The sequence below is a fragment of the Cyprinodon variegatus genome, unplaced genomic scaffold (assembly GCF_000732505.1).
Source record: "Cyprinodon variegatus isolate N-32 unplaced genomic scaffold, C_variegatus-1.0 Scaffold19, whole genome shotgun sequence".
Lineage (NCBI taxonomy): Eukaryota > Metazoa > Chordata > Actinopteri > Cyprinodontiformes > Cyprinodontidae > Cyprinodon > Cyprinodon variegatus.
The window spans coordinates 1,945,882-1,968,077 of NW_015150472.1; the positions used below are offsets into that span (position 1 = coordinate 1,945,882).

General features: G+C 36.2%; 1 protein-coding gene across 5 annotated transcripts in view; it reads right to left on the minus strand.

Annotated features, from left to right (window-relative positions):
- Positions 1–22,196, minus strand: part of diaph2 (diaphanous related formin 2) — a 497,594-nt gene that overhangs the window by 336,701 nt on the left and 138,697 nt on the right. For all 5 annotated transcript variants that reach the window (XM_015388892.1, XM_015388885.1, XM_015388900.1 and 2 more), the window contains 5 exons: positions 21,118–21,254; positions 15,919–16,027; positions 11,721–11,831; positions 9,835–9,947; positions 5,208–5,324 (listed from right to left, as the gene is read on the minus strand). In XM_015388892.1, coding sequence (XP_015244378.1) covers positions 5,208–5,324; positions 9,835–9,947; positions 11,721–11,831; positions 15,919–16,027; positions 21,118–21,254 — 587 coding nt within the window. The remainder of the gene's footprint in view (positions 1–5,207; positions 5,325–9,834; positions 9,948–11,720; positions 11,832–15,918; positions 16,028–21,117; positions 21,255–22,196) is intronic.

The following is a 22,196-nucleotide window of genomic DNA, read 5'->3' on the forward strand; positions in this document are numbered from 1 at the left end:
AAAGCCTGGATAGATAAACCTGAAGCAAATGGATGCAGCATAACTATTAAAGGGGAAAGTTATTAGCATCAGGAAAACAGACACCTGATGGAACAATTAGGTCCCTCACATCTCTATTAAATTTACAATTAAGGAAACAGCTACATCTAAATGTGTTTTATTTTACACCAGTGGATGACAGTAAAAGATCCACCTCTGCACATAAATATGCTAGAGCTTAATATTCTATTTAGCTTAATCTAGATTGACCAATTGATCTTTAAACACGGTCCTCTAAGAATGTTGCTGAAATGTGATAACTGATTACAGCAGACAGAAATGTGAACAAAGTATCTGCTGCCAGGTGCATTAATTAGGTCCAAAAAGACACAAAAAAAATATGTCAGTGAAAAAATGAAAAGAAAAGTAGTAGGACTTTGTTAACATCAAACCTTAAATAAAATAGAGCTGGCCCGTTTACTCTAACAGCTTATTTCAGACTACTTTTTTATTGGTGATATACTGTGGGTGGACAGGGCCTATCGCACTAGAAATAGAAAAAGAAAACCAACTGCAACAAAGAAAGAAATCTTCAGCCAAAGTAAATAAGAGTAACCCAGCTTTTAGGTAGCTGTTTGAAAGTGAAAATGCCAAGCATTAATCTGGAGCTGGTGGATTCACCCACTCATGACTGGCACAAGCTGGTGAAAGCTTACACAACATTGCTTAAGCACTGTGGGACTCGGCTTACAACTGTCACGAATGCGCACCACATTATTATCTCAATAAGCCACACTATTTTCCCCTTGTCCTCCGCTGCCGCCACCAGGCAGATAGAGACTGGGTGGAGATAACTAGAGACGGAGAGAGTGACCCAGAACTGTCATTGCCCTTCCACAGTGGGAAGGGCTGGGCTCCCGAAGCGAGCATATGTCCTCAGCATCATCCTCAACCTCTTCTTTTTCTTTTGGCACCTTCATTTCTTCTAGTGATAACTTGTGGTTCAGCTCAGCCCCAGCCACTTGATCCAGCCCTGCTCCACATAACCGGTCTAATCCCCATATCACCAGGCTCCAAAAGAGCAGATCTGCTCTATATTTATTGGGTGGGTTCGTTGCGTTCCAATTCATTAAACTTGTTTGTAAGGAAAGATTAATTATCAAAAACAAATCCTGCCCAGGAGGAGGAAAACAAAACAACTTATGGTTTGCTAGATTTTATAGTAGACAGAGCAGGTTTGTCCCTTATTGGATTATTTAATGCTATGCTACCTTAAGTTTGTAATGGTAATGAGTGTAGACCTGATTAGAACTGAAAAAACAAACCATAAAATGGAAAATATGGTTCCTTGCAAAAGTTAATTTATTTATCTGTTTTTTTATTTTTTTTATTTTCTTGGATCCTAAAACAAATATGTCACTGGGAAGTGAAATGAAAAGGAAAAACAGTTTTCAAAACCTGTGAACTACATAAATCTTAGACGTGTGCAGTGAAAATTAAAGTTAAAAATCAGTTAAAAAAACAGTATCATTTAGAAACACGGAACACATCAAACCAATTATACAAAGAGTTATGAAGTTTAGGTTTCTAATCAAAATCCCAGTTCTTTGAATTCCAAGAGATATCAAAAGTGTCAATCAAAAATAGAGTATGGCCTAACTGTAACGGTAGGAAGATCCTGCTGTTCACTAAAACGTAGAACATTAATAAGAGAACAAGCCAAAACATGACTGGCAGCTCTGAAGGTACTCCCAGCTCTTTAAAGGACAGGAAAACTATAAGCTATCTACTCAAGAAAACTGGCTTTTATGGAATACTAGAAAAAAAAAAAAGAAACCACTTGTGGAATAAAGGCATAAGAAGAACCACTTGTCGGAGACAGAGATGTTTAAAGAAGGTGCTCTAGTCAGGTGAGACTAAAGTTGAATATTGCGGGCAACATTCATGGTGAAAATCCTTACAAATCGATGAGAACCATGGTTCACAGTGAACCTCAGTGGTGGAAGCATGATGCTGAGATAATCATTAGAGGTGAGAGGGATGAGATCATTACTGTTTAGAAAAAAAGAGACTAAGAGGATATGAAAGGGAATCAAAGTGAAAATCGATCAGTACCTAAAAATGCATACTGTCAATATTTCCATCTCTAAAAATGCAGAAGCTGTTGGAGGGCAACTGGGAAAAAAAAGAGTTGCAGATGTATTAACAGCCAACGGTGGCATTTTAAAGCATTGGCTCAACGGGGCTAAATACTAACTGATGTTAAACTAATGATATGATTTTTATTTGTAAAGAATTTGAATCTTTTGCTTCCCTTTGTAGTTAACACATAAAGAATGTGATCAAGTTGAAGGGATATGATTACTTTAACTACTGTATAGTGAGACTGACAGAAAATTATGAAGTCTCCACAAGAATTTTTGTAAATTGGTATAAATTCTTAGATCTCACCAAAATGCACTTAGTTCAACTGCAAAACTTAAATCCTTTTGAGACAGAGGAAATAAACAGCTTTTATCTGAAAATGTTGCATGGACCACATTATTCATACATCTTATATCATCCAAACTCTGCAGCTGTGATGTATGGGGAGTCAGATATCTCAATCTTGGTGCCTTTCTGCTTTTATTGTTTGTGCTCTAGGTTTAAAAATTGAACAGAACCAAATATCCAGATAAAAAGATCATAACAGCTTCTGCTCCACGGAGTGTTACATGTTCTAAGGAGCAGAGGTAGACTTGGCGGAACTGGATAGTTAATATGAATTCTATTTCTCACTTCCACCAAATAAATGAGGAATGTATTATGCATGACTCCGAGGGGACAGCAACTTGTCTTTGCTAAATTCATCTACCTCCTCTTATCCTTATCTTCAAACTTTTTTAGGTCTCAGTTCTGCCAAAACTTCTGACACAGCATGGAATTATTCAGTCTCTTTATTAAAAAGGAGTCTGTCTCGTTTTACAGTCGCTGGCTAATCTGCATTTCAAAAATCAGTCTAAAAACAGAGTTTAAATTTTAGAGTGGCTTTATTTCTCAAAACCAAAGCGATTGGTTTTGACTAAAACTGCTCCCAGGATAGAGATCATTCAGACAGAGCAAACACAGAGTGCATGCATACTATTTAACAACTCCTTCCTCCTATGAAACAAACCTACACTCTGCCATTTAAAGCTGTTGGCTGGAAATCCACCAATTTAAAGAATCTAACATGCAGATTTCAATGATTTAACACTTCTATTACAAGTAAGCAGTGTTGCCTATATGGTAGAGAGTAAACAGAAAACAATTATCTTTGGATTAATAACTAAAACCTATGACAGAATAGAGTTATGAGGGGAAAAAAACAAAAAAATAATGTCACTGCTTACCTGTTTAATGATTAAATAAAGAAAGCTTGAAGATATGAAAAAGGTTACGAATTGTGGAAAGAGTGTATCAACAATAAAGTCAAAATAACACTGCTTTGTGTAAATGAGAAAATAACTTAATATTTTAGAACAGGATTGAATAAAGAAACTCTTGGCATGCAGACGTCTTGTCAGGGAACACTGCTTGGAGGAAACATCGTTCTAGCTTTTTGCCTTTTCGAGATATTATTTTGCACTTTATTCGTAACATACTGTCTTCGGTCTTGAACTTATTTATATTCTGTAAAGAATAAGAAAAATCATTTGTGGGAAGAAAAAAAAACTTTTTATTACCAAGTTACCTACATACTCCTCCGCAAGGAAGCAGATCTTTGTCTCAGATACTTGATAAAAATTATCTTTTACTCACGTATAGACATTATGTTAGATCAGTTGTTAAAGTAATGTGAATTACATTTTCACAATCCCAAAATAAACAGGCAAAACATTGAGTAGAGCTTTTTAACAAGATTGGAGTCTAGACTGCATTTGATAACCTCCAATTCAAAATCTAAAATATTCGGACAAAACCTGACCTTGAAATAATGACATAATTTTCTCATTGATGTGACGTCAATGAGCATCATAGAGTGCTAAACTTTCTGTATTTCTTTTTTTTTTTCAATCTTGTTTTTTTTTTTTTTTTTTTGCTATTGTTTTGAAGCACAAATGTTGTCTATAAGATATGTAATGTCAATTGAATAGATTTTCGTCCTACCTCCAAATATAGTTTGAGCTTATCGGACACTTAGGAAGAAGTTGACACTTTGATTTACGTTTATGTTTCTAAAATCTTGACAAATCTGGACTAAATTACTGAACAGACAGATATTTATCAAACTTTTACCAAGAAGTCAGTCTGGATCCCTATAATGTAGGACTTAAACGTTAGTAGTTTTAGTTGTTTCATAAAAAAAGGAACAATAGATTTAAAAGGACCTTCAATATTTTCAGATTTCCATTAGTCTTCTCACCAGCCCTGATCTTAACCTTTAATATGGCAGTAAAACAAAATTAGTCTGTTTGATCTTCAGATGATTCATCTCATTAAATGTTTCACACAAAGAAAAACTGAAGTGAACTTACAAGATTCTTATAAATCTATACTTTATCACAACTAGCGATCCTGTTGCTACAGAATTTGATACTAAGCCAGTTGAGATTCCGATAGTTTATGGTACGTTAATCGATCAACCCTACAAAACTATACACCTTTAGGAGCTACCTGTATTTATCATGAAAGTAAAATCTCTGCGTTTTTCTGTATGCCTGCTTCTGTCTCCTTGAAACGCAGGCGGCCTCGGCAGATAGCTGCTAACACTGCGCCTGGTTCTAATAATTTCTTCCTGTTAAAAGGAAGTTTTTCCTCTCCACTGTCGCTACAACCATGCTCCGTGCGAGGGATTGCCTTCTAGTCAATGAGTTGATGCAGTCAGCTGGTTTTCCTTAAATAGAAAACATTGAACCAATTCTGTTTCTGTAAAGTGCCTTGACATGATGTGTGTTGTGAATTGGCACTATATAAATAAACTGAATTTAATTGAATCAAAGGTCACAGATAAAAATTGGCCTTTACATTTATGGCTGTTCAACACCTTTATTAAAGGCAGATTTCAAACGGGTGAGGAGATGGTGGAAAATCTACAGGCATCAGTTAAAGATGTACCATGATGCAAGTAAAATCAAATTGATGGGTTAGTAGGTATTGTATCTGCTATGAAACAGCAAGTCAAGAAGCTATAGAGGAGGAAAGCGAGAGTCTCAACAGGTCATCAGTCAATACAAGGCTAGCAGTATGAAAAGTCAAACAGAACTTACCTGATGTAATAGTCATTCCTGATAAGCAATAGATGCTGAAGGATTGACAGAAAGTAGGGCTCTGAAGCGGTGTCTTTCACCATATTTGACAGGAGATGGTACACTTCATTCATATCAGTGAGAGAGCAAGGTTAAGGAAAAAAACAACTTTTTTTTTTTTTCTTAAATCACACAACAATAAAAGTACCAAGCCTGACAAACTTATTCAACTCATTTAAACCTTTAAAGGTTTATTAAGTTTTTTGTTTTTTTTTCATTAGAAGCATTTCTTTTTTCAAGATTGCAGTACACTGACAGGCATCCTGGTATGAAAGTCAACAGATATCATTTCTCATTGTCTCTCAGGGGAACTATGACTTTAAACTGCTCGGTTGAAAAGGGGGACGTGGATTGAAGAAGGCTCCCACTGGTTTACCTGTCATTCCAGACATTTCTTTAAAGAAATACTCCACTAATTCCATTAATAGTCACACAATGCTTTAAATTACAACACTAATTGATTTTTTTCTAGGGTAAAAGTATATGCCAGGCTAAACCCTTGTATTGAATAGAGTTGCATGCACAAGCAGAATGTTAGGTTATTAAATTTGCAAAAGCTATTGACTGTGTGTCTTCCCTTGCTTTCTAAAAGAGGATCTAATGATAGCTTGACGTCTAAAAGCAACTGGTAAATCTAATAGGCCTTTTAATGTTTTAAATCTAAACCCAGCAAGCAATGCATAATGACTGGAAGCATTTGTTTTGACCTTTTAATTGGTCAAAGAGGAAAGAGTTTGCTATTGACATGTCCTACCATGAAGCAACGCAGGGTGTTGGAAATGGTGAGCAGTAATAGTGAAATCTGTAATTTTACTACCTTAGAAAGCAGAACTTAAGCCTGCAGGCTCATCATGTCTGTCTGAAAGTTAACATGCACATTTTGGCTTTTAATGATGCACATCAACCACAATTTTTCAAGCGATGCATATGCTCGAGTTGGTAGATTCGAGACAATTTACAGAGGTTCAAAATACTAATGTAAACAAATATTTTGAGGACATTGAGGTTCTAAGATTTGCTGGGCATCTGACCACTTATAATAAATGGTACATACATTCATCCTCTTTATACCATTTTGACCCTCAGCCTGTGCAGCAAATTCCTGATGATCAGAGTCAATGAAGTTGACATATTAAAGATCAAAACCTTAAAAATAGGCCTAGAATTGTATTGAAAAACCATTGCTGCAATGGGTGTATGTGCACTCCTGAGTGAAACAGAGCAAAAAAACGGTAGGCTGAAGAAAAGGGCCCTGCTACGCCTCAAGAGAAAATTTAAATCTGAGCATAAATGGTGGATTTTCACTACCTGCGTTAAGAAGTTGAAACAGAATACCCACAATGTCATCAAGTGTTAAAGGCAGCACATGGATCCAGAAGATGTGTGTTCAGGATCTAAGGGTTGCATCACTTGTCAGGCCCGGGTTGTCTCACTGCATTTGGAAAAGATCAATGCTTTTAAATGCAGCTCCACCGTTCTCCTAATCAATGTTAACAGCCTCTGTAATTAAAACACTTTAATTTTTTTTTTTTTTTTAGACAACCAGAGAGAGAAATTAGACTTCTTAAGTTTAATTTCTCTCCCATGCATTACCTGCATAAAAGGCCTGGAAGAATTATCAGCCCTGAGAGATTCAATTATAACCACATCTCAGAAGGGAGAGGGAGCTCAACCTGGGAGTGAGCAGAGCTAGGTTCATCTATCACTAAACATCGTATATAATCCTGATGTAAACTCTGAGCTTTTCAATGCCATCCCCTTCACCCAATCCAAGCATTTCTTTCTCCCTCTAGGTTTCTCTCTGTCTCTTAAAACATTCTCTCTCTCTCCAAATAATGAATAAACATTAGTGGCAGTCAAGTGTGATGTAGGCCAGTGATGGCGGGGTCAATCAATCAACATTTCACAGTTCATTAATATTTATTAGAGGCCTGGAGTCATCTCCTTAGCACCTGGACCTGGAGCCGGACAGAGGAGAGGACTCTCTTCAGGTTAATATTTATGAAACCGCTGGGAGAAGCAAGACACATTTGCAGGGCTCAGGTGGTGGAAGTCCTGTGTGTTAGGATGTGTGTTTCTCATTTTGTGTGCGCTCCATGCAAACAAAAGGACAAAGGGTAACCTGGGTTTTCCAATCAGGGCCATACCTCGCAGATCAATACCGCATTGTCCTTGGAAACAAACATTAGGCTTCTCATTTGTGAACCTTCTCAAGCACATCATTAATCCAGCTACACCCCCACCCCTCTCTATGCACACATACGCCTCCCCTCACAAGAGTCACACCAAACTGTCAGTCACAGTGGCACTTTTATGTTTCTTACAAGGGCTGTGGAAGAAAATGGTTGCAGGAACAAGCATCTACATAATGTCAGAGTCTGGTTCGTCTGCTCACAATGTCAGCTATTCATACATGGCCTAAGAGAAGATTTCTGAATTATTAAAGAGCTCTTCTCTCGGATGTCAGAAGAAGTTTGCCACTTAGGACAAAATCCGCGCTCCTCTTATTACTTAGATGCTGAGATTTTGTAGCCAAACAGTGGAAAGCGAGTGTAGAGATAAAACTTTGTCTGAACTAGTAAGAAGAAATAAAAAAAGGTTATATTACAGCATTACAGTGGTACCTTGGTGACTTCGAATACAGTTAAAAATGTGTTGTTTTTTTTGTATTTAGCATTTGAATTCAAACAGGGAAACTCATAATATGGAATTATTACACTGAAAGATACTTTAGTCATTTGCATATCTGAGCTTGTAAAATTTGAAACATGTTTTCTTTTGACTTTATGTATGAACAATTGCCTTTTTTATTTCTATACACTTCAAGACCTCTGTTTATTGCTGTTCTCACTCAATAACTGCTACGATAACAGCATATTTTTTGTATTTATGTGGAAAACTGTCATGGAGCGAAGGGATCATATTTTTGTTTTGTATACATAGAGGACGAAAAATTAATGACAATTTACAAAAAAAAAAAACGTCTTGTGATTATTAAAATTATTTTGATTGTAAGCAAATGAAAACAGCAAATGATAAAAGGCCAACAAAAAAACCATTTAGTTACAGGAAAATTAAAAAATATCCTCTTGTGGCCTTTGCAATCTTGGAGAAGAAGGCTGAGTCATTTACACCCTCCTACAGGAGAAGGAACAACAAAAAGTTCATTGTTGTTTGTTCAGAGTCCTTTTCCAAACAAGCTGATGGGAAATTTGTTGGATAAAAAAAGTATAATAGGAAACAGGAAATAAGCACCAGAAATCTCATCTTATCAAAAAATATATCCATGCAGTATCTGTATTTAGTACTTGGCTTGCATGAATGACTGAATCATCTGTGTGGAACAGAGCTTAGGAGCTGCTGAGGTTTGTGCAGGAAGCCCAGCTTGCAAGAATAGTCTCCTTATGCTAATCTGCTTAGTAAAGTTTAGTGTCTTATCTTTACCTTGATAAAATTCATAGAAAAACTATGGAGCTCAGATCTGGTCAAGCCCAGTTAGCATGTTCATTAAACAAGGTAGTGGTACTTCCTGCATTGTTGGCCAGTGTCAAGAATATAAAACTATCATTCATAGGAAGCTTGTCAGTAAGGAGAAGTTATACTTTTTTCCCTCCACTAAACTTTCTCTTAATATACCTGGATACAGCCCTCTGTGATCCCTGCGTGGAGGACGCTAATCTATGTCTCCTGAACAGCTGTGAAGTCAACTGCCTTCTCCATGATTGTGTTGTTTATCCAATTGTCCTTTGGGATTAATAAATCAATTAAATCATTACAATGAAACTCAAAGCTTGTCTGCCTGGCTGTGTGTTTCCTGTACTGGGCTGCCTGTGGAGCTGGTAGACAGTTGCCTTTGGTATCTCTGCTTCTTTCTGTATGTCTTCTTCTATTTCCTTGAACCCCAGTCGGCCTCACCAGATGGCCGCTCACACCGAGTCTGGTTCTGCTGAAGGTTTCTTCCTGTTAAAAAGGGAGTTTTTCCTCTCCACTGTCGCTACAAGCATACTTGGTGTGAGGGATTGTCTTTGTGTCAATGAGTCGATGCAATCAACTGGTTTTCCTTAGATAGCAAACTTTTAATTAATTTGACTGTAAACTGGCTTGAGATGACATGTGTTGTGTATGTATGTATATATATATATATATATATATATATCACTGTTGTGTAATAAATTAGATGAATTATTGAAAAAAAGTATTTCATTGGGATGCCATTACTTAAGATGCCTTAAACAGGATAATGTTATTTTACACCTTTACCTTTTGTTTCATTAAAGTCTTTCTAACCCAAAAGCTAACAAAGGACAAAAAGCAAAGTAAAGAAAAGAGTAGAAGGATTAGATGAAAAGAGCAAATAAAAGACTGCAGAGGTCATAGGTTAAGATGACTGGGTTATTTACCAAGTATACCTGTCCCAGGGATAGAGTAGGATATTGTGCTTTGACTCATCTAATCCTCCTCTAATGAACAAAGCCATAAGGCGGATTTAGTCTGCAAAGCGAAAACCAAAAGTAAGAACCGACCCTCTGCTAGTTCTGCAGGCCTGAACATCATGCCTCTATATATCAACCAAAAAACAAAAGGATATTCCATCTCAGCACGGATGTCATCCAGGCGATGGGAGAGTTCAATAGCGTCTTCATCTTTGTTCTCATTGAACACCTTCAGCTGAATGTCCAGCTCTTCGGTCTTCTTTATCTCCTGGAAATCAGTCACAGTATCAAGAGTTAAAACTGTTTTTATACAGCTTGAAATTAAATACAGAGTAAAAGAAGCATAATGCTTTTAAAGGTTTGCTCGATTATTATATTACTTTACATTGAAATCTCGCTAAAGTATTTATGCCTCACCTAAGTTCTTTGACTTCTGTTTTAGTATAATATAAAAAAAAAATGGAAAGAAGCTTATTGAGATTTTGTTTTATGTTTATCCCTACAATGTATTGGTGTCGGATGCATCATGCTGTGGGAATGCTTTTCTTAGCAGGGAATGGGAGGCTTGTCAGAGGTGATGGGGAGATGGGTGAAGCTATATACAGCTCCACCCATCTCCCATCCAGAAGAGAACTTTTACAGAATATTTTAGGTGAAAGCATAATCATGTCTTTGATTTTGCACTGCTAAAGTCCACACAAAAATCATTCAGCGAAACCTAAAAACTGATGTTTAAACATGTTTTCCATCCAACCGGGTCAAGCTAGAGCTATTTTCTTTTTAGTGGTTGCAGTCATTACTGGTTCTAAGGTTTAAAAGATTGGCTGGATATAAATTCTTTCCACAATCCACACATTTTTCTTTTCTGTAATTTCATCCTAATTAACTGAGAAGCTCAATAACTTGGAGTTTGTTGTTATAGTTTGACAATGAAATATAAAAAAAAAAACTTCTGCAAAGCTTAACAACTGTCCAGGAGAGAAAAGAAAACTATGACACACAACCCTCCCGCCGACAGTTTCACTTCCTGCACACCTGTACCAGCCACAAGGGGACACAGAGGTGCTCTTTACCACTTCCCTATGAATCACTAGCAGTGGGGTTTACACACAGAGACACAGCCAAATGTAACCCAGTTTCTGTAGGTATCAATCACTTTGCACCATTTTTGGGGTGCACCATCTGTCTTTGGCATCCAACATTAGTTCGCAGGTTGATGCGAGGTAGGAAGCCAAACACAGGCGGCCAAGGACTATCAGAACTAAACAAATTGTGCTTTCTTTTCCTGCGGGCTTCACTATTTCTTAGCCAACAGCTACACACACTCCAGAGCATAACTCATAATTAGATGAAGGAGTGTCACGCTGAATGTAGGCAATAAAAGTGGTAAATGTGGGATTCATAAACGACTGTACACACAGGCTCTTTCATATCAGGGGGCAGGAATGGAGATAATTAAAGTAATGACCGTAAAAATCAACAGGAGCAGCTGGGATGACTTATTAACAACTGGCTCTGTGACACGTTCACCCCACTTGCAACAAATGAGAGTTTGAGTGATGAGCTGGAGCTCGCTCGCCTTGGGCTCATGTGAAGGCGAGGACGGTGAGGTTGCTGATAATGACGCCTGTGTGCAAAGGTGTGAGCTCTGCACTGCACTCTCAACAAGCCCTTTCTACTAATCATTCTGATTGTTTAGAATCTTTTCTTTGAGATTATGCTTTGCAATTACTTCCATTTTCTAACTAATCAGTAAAGCAAAACAAATTCTGCGAATAGATATTTTGATCCGCAATTTCTGATTGCAACTAAAACAATTAGGACTTACATTTAAAATTCAAAATGCACGAGAATGAATATATTTTCTCTATAGAAATATGAAAGAGAAAGGGTTATTTTACTTGAATGAAGCAATAAATGATTTAATGTGATAAGGTTTAACTGAACTGACTTGAACTTGCTTTATTCATTATTATATGTTGAAATTTTAGGCAACATCTTCACAGTCACAGGAGATTTAAGTTGCTTTCTCATAACTCACAGGAAGGATCTTCTTTAAGCCGCATCTGAGGAACTCGTTGCGTAGATGAATCCGGAAGTCTAGATCATCAGGTGATGTGACCAGGGCATTGATCAGCTGCATACAGGCAACCTGCAGAGCAGACAAATACAAAAAGAATAAACTTATGAGCAAACGGAGGGCGGTAATGGTAGGAATCAGAGCTCCAGCTATAATTACAGATGCACTGATTAGACCTTTCTAAGTCAATGTTCATTTTTGGCTTTCTGTGAGGCCTGGATTTCAGATTTAGATTTTTTTTTCTAGAACACATTTTTTTCTTGAAACACATACAAGGGAAAATACACAGAATTATATTTGAAGAGACAATGTACGGATTTTGTTTATTAAAGTTTATATACCGGTATATATATTTATTTATTTTGGAAGGGTTAGGCATTAAAGAAAATTGGTATGACCTTTGTCATAGATTTTTTGACTCCAAAAAGTTAAATTCTGTCGTTTGAAGTGTTTTTTAACTCGAAACATTGGCAGTACTTACTTGTGATGGATTCCAAAATTGGGAATGAAAGAATAATCTGAATATATATATATATATCATATATAAAAAAAAATTCCAACCTGTTTTCCCTCGAATATTGCTCAGTTGTTAGAAAAATGCACTGGTGGACTGAACATCAGATTTAAAGAAGGGACTTGCCCAATCCAATGCCAAAACCAAACAGCTTATTGACTCCAGTATCATGTCATTTCTAAACTGATTACTGAAGTTTGAAGAAAAAAAGGCATGTTTGGTTATTTAGCAATTCCTTCATAAAAAAAAAAAGCAAAAAAAAAAATGCGAACCTCCATTGTGTGAACTGTTCACAACAACAGGAGTCTCCCTAGCATGTCCTCCTCAGGGTGAATTCAGACTGCCGGTCGGATTGAGGGATCAACTACAACTAGAGCTGCCATGATCAAGAAAAAATAATAAAGAAAAAAGTAAATCTCAAGCAGGTTTCTGTTACCATTTCTATGTTTATATGTAGTGGCTAAATAGTGACAGACCAAGGCTGTAATCAGCGCTATGCATCTGGCAATGTAGACTTACTTTATCATCTTAGCTAGCATTAACAATGGTTCATGCCATTCAGACCCATTGAGAGAGAAATGTGAATCTAACGTTGCATTCAGGGCGGCAGAAACATTCGATTGATTCATTACATAAGAACGTATTAAAAATGTGTTTCCATTGTCTCTGCAGCACATTTATACTTTATCAAAAAAGTAAAAAAAAATTTAAAAAAACCCAAGTGAGCCTAAAAAACATTTTGTGAAAATGTATTAAGCTGATTAAATTTTTGCTCTTCCAATGCGATGTTTCAAAATGCTAAAATAATGGGAGATGGAAACAGTTCTACTGAGCGGACAGGCTTCTGAGCACGGATAAAGCATACTAGGAACCAACACACAGCTTCAGGGTCCTTTCAAACCTGGGAAATCCCAAACTTTAGAGGAAATCTTTCATAAACACTGATGCTGCCATCCTATAGAATAGATTGAATGCAGATATGAGATTAAAACTACTAGCAGAATCCCATCTCAAAATCTCTGCATTTAGATGGTTTCCAATCCTGACACATCTTGTCCTTTTTCGGGGAGAGAGAGAACGCCCCATACCATCACACTGCCTCCAGAAGAAAAATAAATAAATAAAACTGTTTGGCATTGATAGAGAGAATGAGGGAATATTTCCATAAGAGCAACCCCACCATATAAAGAAACATGAACAGCTGGTTCATCATTATAAGATATATTTTTATTAAACTTTTTATTAAACGTTCTTGTTAGAAAAATGAAGCTGTGGTTGAGTTTTTTATGCAAAATGTATTATATATGATTAATAGTGCATATGAATGTGTTTTGTTAGTTAGAGCTTGTTTCATTATGTTTCTCAGGGCCTAAGCTGCTGAGCTGAGGAGAAAAGAAAAAACTCAGGTGAAATGTGAAACAGTCCAGTTCTGTGATTCTATTGAACAGATGTGCATTATTAATGGATTTATTGGAAGAATAAAGAAAGAAAAAAAAAGATTTTGTGCTGGGTGGGTGAGTGGATGGATGAGTGGAGGTTAGGGAGAGGAAATAGCAGATGAATTCTAATGAGAAGTAGGGGGTTTCTAGGGAGCAAGCCATGGTTAAGGCACTTTTCCTTTGACAGACAATCGATAGAGCAGGCTGAAAGATTCCCATGAACAAAATCTAAAATACTGAATTCTTAAACCTTGACCCTGCGCTCTATGCAGCATGTGTTATTAATAGCAATGACAGCTAAGCTGATTCTTTAGGGCTGTCATACAGCTTTTTTTTAATTTAATTTAAAAACTTATTTTCTGTTACTGCCTTATTTCACTGTCAGTCTGAGAGGCTGGGCGGCAGAATTTGTTTTTGTTTATTGTTGTGTACCAGCGTGTATTATAAGTGTGCAAATGCTGGAAGAGGAAAAAAGGAAGTCATCTCAAAAAGATAAAGGCAGAGCAAAACTATAAATATTTTCCATTTTTTAAGAGAGGCTCACTGATTTTTTTAGGAATATTTTGAATGAAGGTTAAACATAATGGCTCTGACCAAAGTTAGAGTTTTTGATAACTTGATATTAAAGCAGTTAATACTTAGAGGACAAATTAGATTAATCTAAATTAGTCTTTAAAGTAAAAAAAATAGTTGAAATTGACTTCACAACTGTAAATATTACAAGGGATCATAATATATGTCATGTAATTTTTAAGACTTTTCTAAACTCGATAGTCTATAGTTCAGACTCATTTGCTTTAAACATACATTTCAAAACTTTTAGAAAACCAAAATTTGAAATGTAATAATAAAAACACAGCGACATCTAGATTTATCTTTAGAACCTGCAAATAAAACTTGAGGCAGCTCATGAAAAATTGATGCTTTCTCTTTCTCACAAGGAAAGGGTCTGGGGGAAGGTTGAGGGTGAGTTTCAGAGGACTGCTACGGCTAAGGTAAGGGTGTCCAGACATTGAAATTAAACCGCTAATGTTCAGAAAGTATAAGGCATTTAGACAGGGAGTTTCTCTGTTTTAAACCTGTTCGCTTTTAGCCTGAACTAAACTGAAGCACATTTCAATCACATTAGCAAAGTCTAGCTGTGCCGACGATCACCGGCTTTGGATTTAAAGTCTATTAATTTCCCCCAAAACCCCCTGCATCAGCAAGGCATTTTAATTTACTCCACAATTAGCAGAGCTTCATTTCATTAATGGCAAAATTTAAAGGAAAAAGGAAAAACAACGACCTTCTAATAAAAGAATATCTTGTTTCTCCTCCACTGCCCGGCTCATCTTCTCTTACTTTCATGACTTCTCAGGCCCTGCAGCTAAACCAATTCCTTAAGCAATTCCTTACTTTGGAGTCTTAAAAAAACATGCTTTGAGTGGTGTTGTTGCTGCTGTTAGATAGTTGTTTTCCTGTTCCTGAAGAACACTGGTGAAAATGAGGAGAGATACGCTGCTTTGTTGCCCTCCTCTGAGATTTAACTTGAGATTTGACAGCATTGTAGAAAAAAAAAAGCAATAGGAAGTATTTGTGGGATGTAAAGAAAAAAAAGGTGAGTAAAAGCGGTGAGAGGAAGAGGAAATGTGAAAAAGAAAAGAAGCAAAGAACAAAGAGAAAATCAGTATCTTTCTTTGACTGCATCTTTTGTATCCCTTTGCAAAAACGGAAAGAGCCATTCAGTGAAGCTGCTCAATGAGGCAGGTGTTTTCTTTTAATAAAGAAGTGGCAATGGAGCATTGAGTGAATTATAATGGGTCCCTGATCACATCTTGTCATGTCCTAGGGGGGATATGATGAGGACAAGTCGACGTGGAGACAGGGGTAATGTTAGTTGTGGTTATAAAGCTCAGATTGAGGTATTAATGGACCAAACACAACATAAATTGGCATAACTGTCTATTTGAGTTGTTTCTGTCGCCATTAGGATCCTACAGAAAAACAACACGGTCTGTGAACGACATGCTGTCTGCTTCTGCTTTGTATCCACAGTGTATGTATTAAACAGGAGTTTTCTAACAGGATTTCTTTAAACCTCAGTTTTAGGTTTGCAGGCAATTATATTTTCACTGTACCACTTTATGGCAGAGCAGTGCTAAGGTATTTGGATCATCGTGCTGTTGGTTGTCTGCTCATGCTGAGTGCATGCCTAATCACTCACCTGGAGCTGCTGGGCCTCATGGTTCTCCAATCCCTCCACAATTGGAGCAAACCTCTCTTTATTGTTCCTCTCTGCTGCAATCGTCATGGCAGCCAGAATCTTATCCAGGCTGGGGAAAAAGACAAGCAAATACTTTCATTACCTCACAGTGACAGGACAACTTTTTTTTTTTTGTTATTTAGGCCTTCAAATGCTTCTCATCATATCTCTTCTCATGTGCTGGTGTGAAGATTTACACAGCCGCTTCAGTAAACCAAGCTTAAACAAAAAATGTGAGTTTTGCTACAAATGTTGAGGACAAAGTTGTAAAAACTTTCTAAAACTTTTAATTTTATATAAGTTTTTTAATCTCTTTATGTTTTTGGTGTCTTTCAGCTGCATGATGGCTGCAACTTGTTCTAAAAGTAAGATGTTGGTTAACATGTTAAATTCAACTTTTTTGAGGGCTTTATTCTAATAATACTGGGTTTCTTTTGATAGAATTTATTGTATCTACAATTAGCCTAAAAGCTGTAAACTTTTTGAGAGATAAGTCAGGTGGTGTGCAGCCAGAAAATCCCAGTATGCACCTGATGCTTGAAAACAGTCTCAGTAAAGTGAGGGGTATAGGATATGGTGCTGCCTTTTATCTGATCCTATCTGCATAAGTAAGTAGCCATGTGCTTTTTTCAGGCCGACACACATCATAAAAGACTGCTGAGCTGAACAAAGCAATTGTTTAAATAAGGAGTGGGTGTGTCCCCTCCATATATGCAGAGGTGCAACAGTTTTACACAAACAATTTGGTCTTTTAAAACTTCGGAATCTGTCATTTAGAGCACTGAGGGGTTAGTTTATATCTTCAACTTGCACGTTTTGTCATAACAGGAAAATTGCTATATTTTTTCCCCTGAATCGAAAAAAAAGTCATAGGAAACTTTCTTAGTTCTGCCAATTTGTTCCTGTGTTTCTCATGGCACATCATAATTATGAACTAAGAGACATTTTGAAAAGTGTGTATTTAACTTAAATTCATTCTCATTCCCTCTCATACCCTGAATAAAATCATATGCAATTAAATGTCACCTCCTAAGTACATGTTTGCATCATTTTTACTCAGTATTACAGAAGCTGCACTGGGAAGACCTCAGAGGATCACCAAGACCAGGTTGCACATTCTGCAGGTCAGGGGTGAAATTGTAAAAAAAAAAAAAAAAATGTGTCCTTTGACTTTTATATGAACTGCAGATTTTTGACAACCGTATTTTATGGATTATAAATCACTCTCGAGTACAAGTTCCACCAGCCACAATATGCATAATAAAAAAGCATAACCAAGAATATCTTGAAAGAAAATTTAAAATGAAAATAGAATAGAGGCAACAACAGGCTAAATAATTGTACGGTACGCTAACATTACACGACACACGAAAAACAATCTGAGAACATGCCTGGTATGTTAACATAACACATTAAAAGTTATTCAGATAACTATAGTATAAATAACATGCCAACAAGTTTATCAAACCATCTGTGTCAATCCCCAAATGACTAAATCCAATGAAATCTTCATCCATTGTGTCACTTTTAAGTCTCTGCTAACTCCAAACTTTCTTTCTGCTGCTCGATTAACGTTTTTGGCAGCATATATTTATACTTGCAGCTTGTAATCTGCAGAATATAATTTACTTTTCGGTGCCTTTTTGTAAAGCCCTTCTCAGTTGTGTTTTTTTAATTTATTTTTTTATTTTTTTTACTTAAACCCAATGCGTCTTCTTGGGGTTAAGTGTGAAAATAACACGTGAAATTATATAATTTGTTAATAATTTCACACATAAGTCGCTCAACAGAATAAGTCGCACAGGTGGCCAATAAATGAGGTAAATACTAACCTAAAACAGATGAAACCAATTAAGTATCCCAATTAAGATTTTCTTTGTGTTTTCATTTCATCCAAAAAATAGAACGTTCAGGTTTGTGGTCGCAAGAAGCTGAAATTGAAAGATTTTAAGGGATATGAAGACCTTTTCAAGGCTCAGCATGTATGAAAAAACATCCCTAATCAAACACAGCAGACATACTTGTGGTTGCATCCTCTACAGCTTTTGTGATTAGCAGCTGATCAGTGAGCAGAGAGATCATGTGTCTGACCAATAGAACCGTACAGAGTAAAGCTTACACTGAGATAAATGGAAGACGCCGCATGATAGACATTACAAAGTTACTGGAAAACATGATGAGCGGCATACTGAGCAGCTTTAAAGCCAGTTCAGACGTTGCTACAAAACAGGCAAGATAGATCTGCTTAACTTGTCGTGTTCTCTTTTGATGTTGTCAGCCGAGGATGGTGCCGAACATGAGTCAGATTCACTGCACTGGCTGGCAGAGAAGTTTCAGAGCAGAAGGGTGAAAAGCTACACCTCAATTCCTTTGACTGTCATTTCCACAGCATTCTGACATTTTTAAAGCATGGCTATGATTGTGACAAAGATCTTGTTGCTTAACCTATTTTTAATTATCTGAGTGACTGGAGTGAGCGAATAAAATAATGTGAGGAATCCAGGTCTGCTATATATACATATATAGTGCCACTAAGTTGCAACATTAGGAGTGATGTGTTTATATCAACCTATGTAGCGACAGAACCAAACATGAATCTAATTTGCTTATCAACTGCATCAGTGCACTGATTAATGACTCAAGTGCATCTACCTGTAAATGTTGTTGTAAATTAAATAAAAGTTTGCTTGAGTTGTCACAACATTTTTCTCACTTTGGCAGATAATTTCTTTATCTTTTATGGGGCAATCAACCGACTCCTGTATGTTTTGTTGAAATGCAACAGACAGATGTCAAGAGGATCTTCGCTACCAAGCAATCTAGATTACTGTAGGTGGTCTTTAAATGGTGAAAATACAATTCCAACATGACCATTGACATAAATTCATGACTTTATGACTTTGTATCTCATAATTATGATTTTGGAATTTGAAATGATGACTTATAATCTCATGATTATGACTTTTTAATTTCATAATTATGGCTTTGAAAGTCAAAATTATTACTTTAAATCTCCTAATTATGAATTTCTATTTGCAATTTTTTAATTTCAAGGGGGGGAAAACGGCCTCCAAAAAAAACCAAAAAAAAAAAAAAAAAAAATAAATAAAAAAGAATCTGTTAAACAGTTAAACTGGCTTTGATTATACTCAGAATTAATTTTTGCAAGCAAAACTAAGCAACCCTTTACAGTCACAATCATATTCCTAAAACGTTTACTAATTCTGTCAGTAGTAAATTCTATTCACTTTCCAATCATAGGCTCAGAAGCAAAAGATATCCAAGAATAAAACTAATCAATTTATATTCCACAACATGAAACCAGTTTTGGAAAATGTATAGTCAGCATCAGAATTAAAAGCCCACAGCCCAGATTTAGATGGTGAAAAATTTTAGACACATTTGCTAAACTCAGCTTTTTCCTAACAGAAAAAAGAGGGTTTGTTTATTTCCTTGACTGCATAAAGACTTGACTCTGAGCTGTTATTGTTATTCCAGTCTGGCCCAGTGGGAAACAACAGAAACACTCACATAACTCCAATTTAAAGGCTGTCAAGCAAGTTGTGTCCAAAGTAAAATAAAGAGACAATGCTGCACCGAAAAGTGTGATTTTTGTACTGAGTTGTTTCTGTAGATACAGCATATGAGTTCCCACCGTGAATAAACTCAGCATGGATATTAATGGTGGGATGGAATCTCTGTAAAACATAAAAATAGACTTGGAGGATGAGAACCGCAAAGGCAGTATTTCCTATATTCTCTGTTCAACATTAGAGGTGTAAGCTCAGTAAAGACGAACGAGGCTTCCTATTTTTGTCTTCGGTAAGGATTTTAAATGATGTAGCTCAGTTTACACACCGGCATAGATTTACTGAAAAAAGATATGGCAACACAAGCAATTAAAAGGCTATAAAACTAAAATATATGCTGCCTTTTAAAGAAAATGTTTTCCTTCCTGTCAGATACCAATAAATAACACTAAAACCAATTTGGAATCAGTCCTTTAATTGTGAGATATACTTTCCTAGTACAAACACATGGTTTTTGATGGCATATCAGAAAATAAAAAAGCTGGCTTTCCCGATAATTGCAACACTAAAAATAGTGTAAAGTTGTTGTTTCTTCTTTTTTAAAGAAAGCCAGCCATTACTTATATAGCTTTTCCTCCAGATGTCACATACATTTACAAATGGGGGTTTCTGCAGATCAGATGAGAAAAACCTCAAAGCTTTTTATTTTCATATTAATTAAATCTAAAAATACTTTATTGATCCCTAAGGGAAATTAAATGCTGTAACCAACATTCTAGGTGTTTCTTCAGTGAGTTGTTATAGATGCTGATGGCTGCAGACAGGAAGTCTCTGCTGCAGAAGCCCCTGACTGAAGACAGTACTTCTGCTTTACTTGTCAGAAGTCCTGTGAGATGTTTCTACTTTATTTGTGCATTTATTTCAACCCCCACCTCAACTAAAATAAAAGATAAAACAATAAAAAAATGTACTTTTAGAAACTGTAAAGGTATGTGAATACATGAATAAGAAAAAATAAATAAAAGCAAAAAAATAAAAAACAGTTATGAGAGCAACTATAAAATGTAAAAATGATATACTCATATTTGACGGAAACATGAAGTATATACTTTTTATTACATTGTTGTTTTTTGTTTTCAAAATCTAAATCATAAAGATGAAAAAACAGAATGAAATCTCTCATAAAACTAACAATTTTGTACAGTAGGTACTAATCAGCTTGATTAAAAAGGTTTTTATCAGGGGTCATATAGGTTTTGCTGCTAAAGATAAAATTTGTATAGTAAGTTTTGGATCATAAATATTGTTAATTTTCGTAGACAGATAAGTAAAGCTGGAAGATATCCTAAATCCAATCAACTTCAAAAAGTACTGTGCCCAACATGCTCTCTATTTGCTTCAATATTAGAACCTATAAAATGTGCTTTTAATGCATTTTTTCTTTGAAAGTTTAGAGTTATATTTCATTAACATTCCTTTATCAATAGAGCTCTGCAGACCTGCAGATAAAACCAATGCCTCTGACCTTTATACTGTGACAATCTCATTATCTGACATTACTCCGAGGAGAAAAGAGGCTGATGTGTTAGGTGGCTGTGAGAAATGCTCAGATATGATCCATTCAACTCACATGTTTTCTTCTCCGATGATACAAATAGCTGAGAGAATTTTGACAATCTCCGTCATCATGTTGGTCTGTTTGGGGTCGATGGCTCGTGCCAACAGCAACAAGCTGCGCTCATCGCCCAGGATCCTTTGCAGTCCATACTGTAAAAGAGAGAGCAGATAAGGCAAGGTAGAGAAGAGGTCCATCGGGGAAGAAGATAATGAGAGCTTTTATATTCATAGGGAACTTCCACTTCTAGTAAAATATAAATTACATAAAAAAGCTGTAGTGTATGAAGTTACAGTTAGCCTTAATCCTCTTTTAAAGAGATACAACGAAGCTGTGCAAGGAAATGGCAACGATGATAAATTGATTTAATTCAGGACAGGACTGCAGGGAGAAATTCTTAGTCTTCTGCAGCTTTTAGTCTAAGTACAAATGGAGGACTGGATTGAAATAATCATGTGTGTGTGTGTGTGTGGATGGGATTAACTTCACTAGAAGCAATATCAATAGTGCACCTAACCCTAAAATCTGGGCCACTTTAGAGAAATGAGCAACACTTTCCTATAAAAGGGATAATTGAAAGTTCAGAAACTTTTTAAGGTGAAATTAGCATCGCTTTACTGCTTCATTATCCTCAGCCAGTCAACAACAAAATGCAAATAAGGTCAGAGCTCTTACCACCTGTGCATGTTTTACACTTTAAAACAGGTTGCATAAACATTGTTTATGTAGTAATTCCAGATTTAACAGATTCGGCTTTCAAGGGCTTTAAGTCATTTGCATTCTCCTCAAAATATAGCAAACTAAAGTTTATTACACAGTAATTTGTATTGGGCTTCTGGTATTTTATGCAAAAACAACCAACTGGAAAGAATTAAAGGAGGAAGGAATGAAGGACTTTGAGGAAAAAGAAGTTTAAAGAACGTTTAAGACCTGGATAACATTGAATTTTATTTTATTCTTTTTTTTCCTGCAGACTGAGTGGGAACCTGATTTGTAACTCAACGTTTTAGATATCTGCTCAGTTACAATTTTTTGTGATGGTCCATTCAAAATAAAAAATTAAAGAAAGATCTAATGAATCAGTATACAAAATG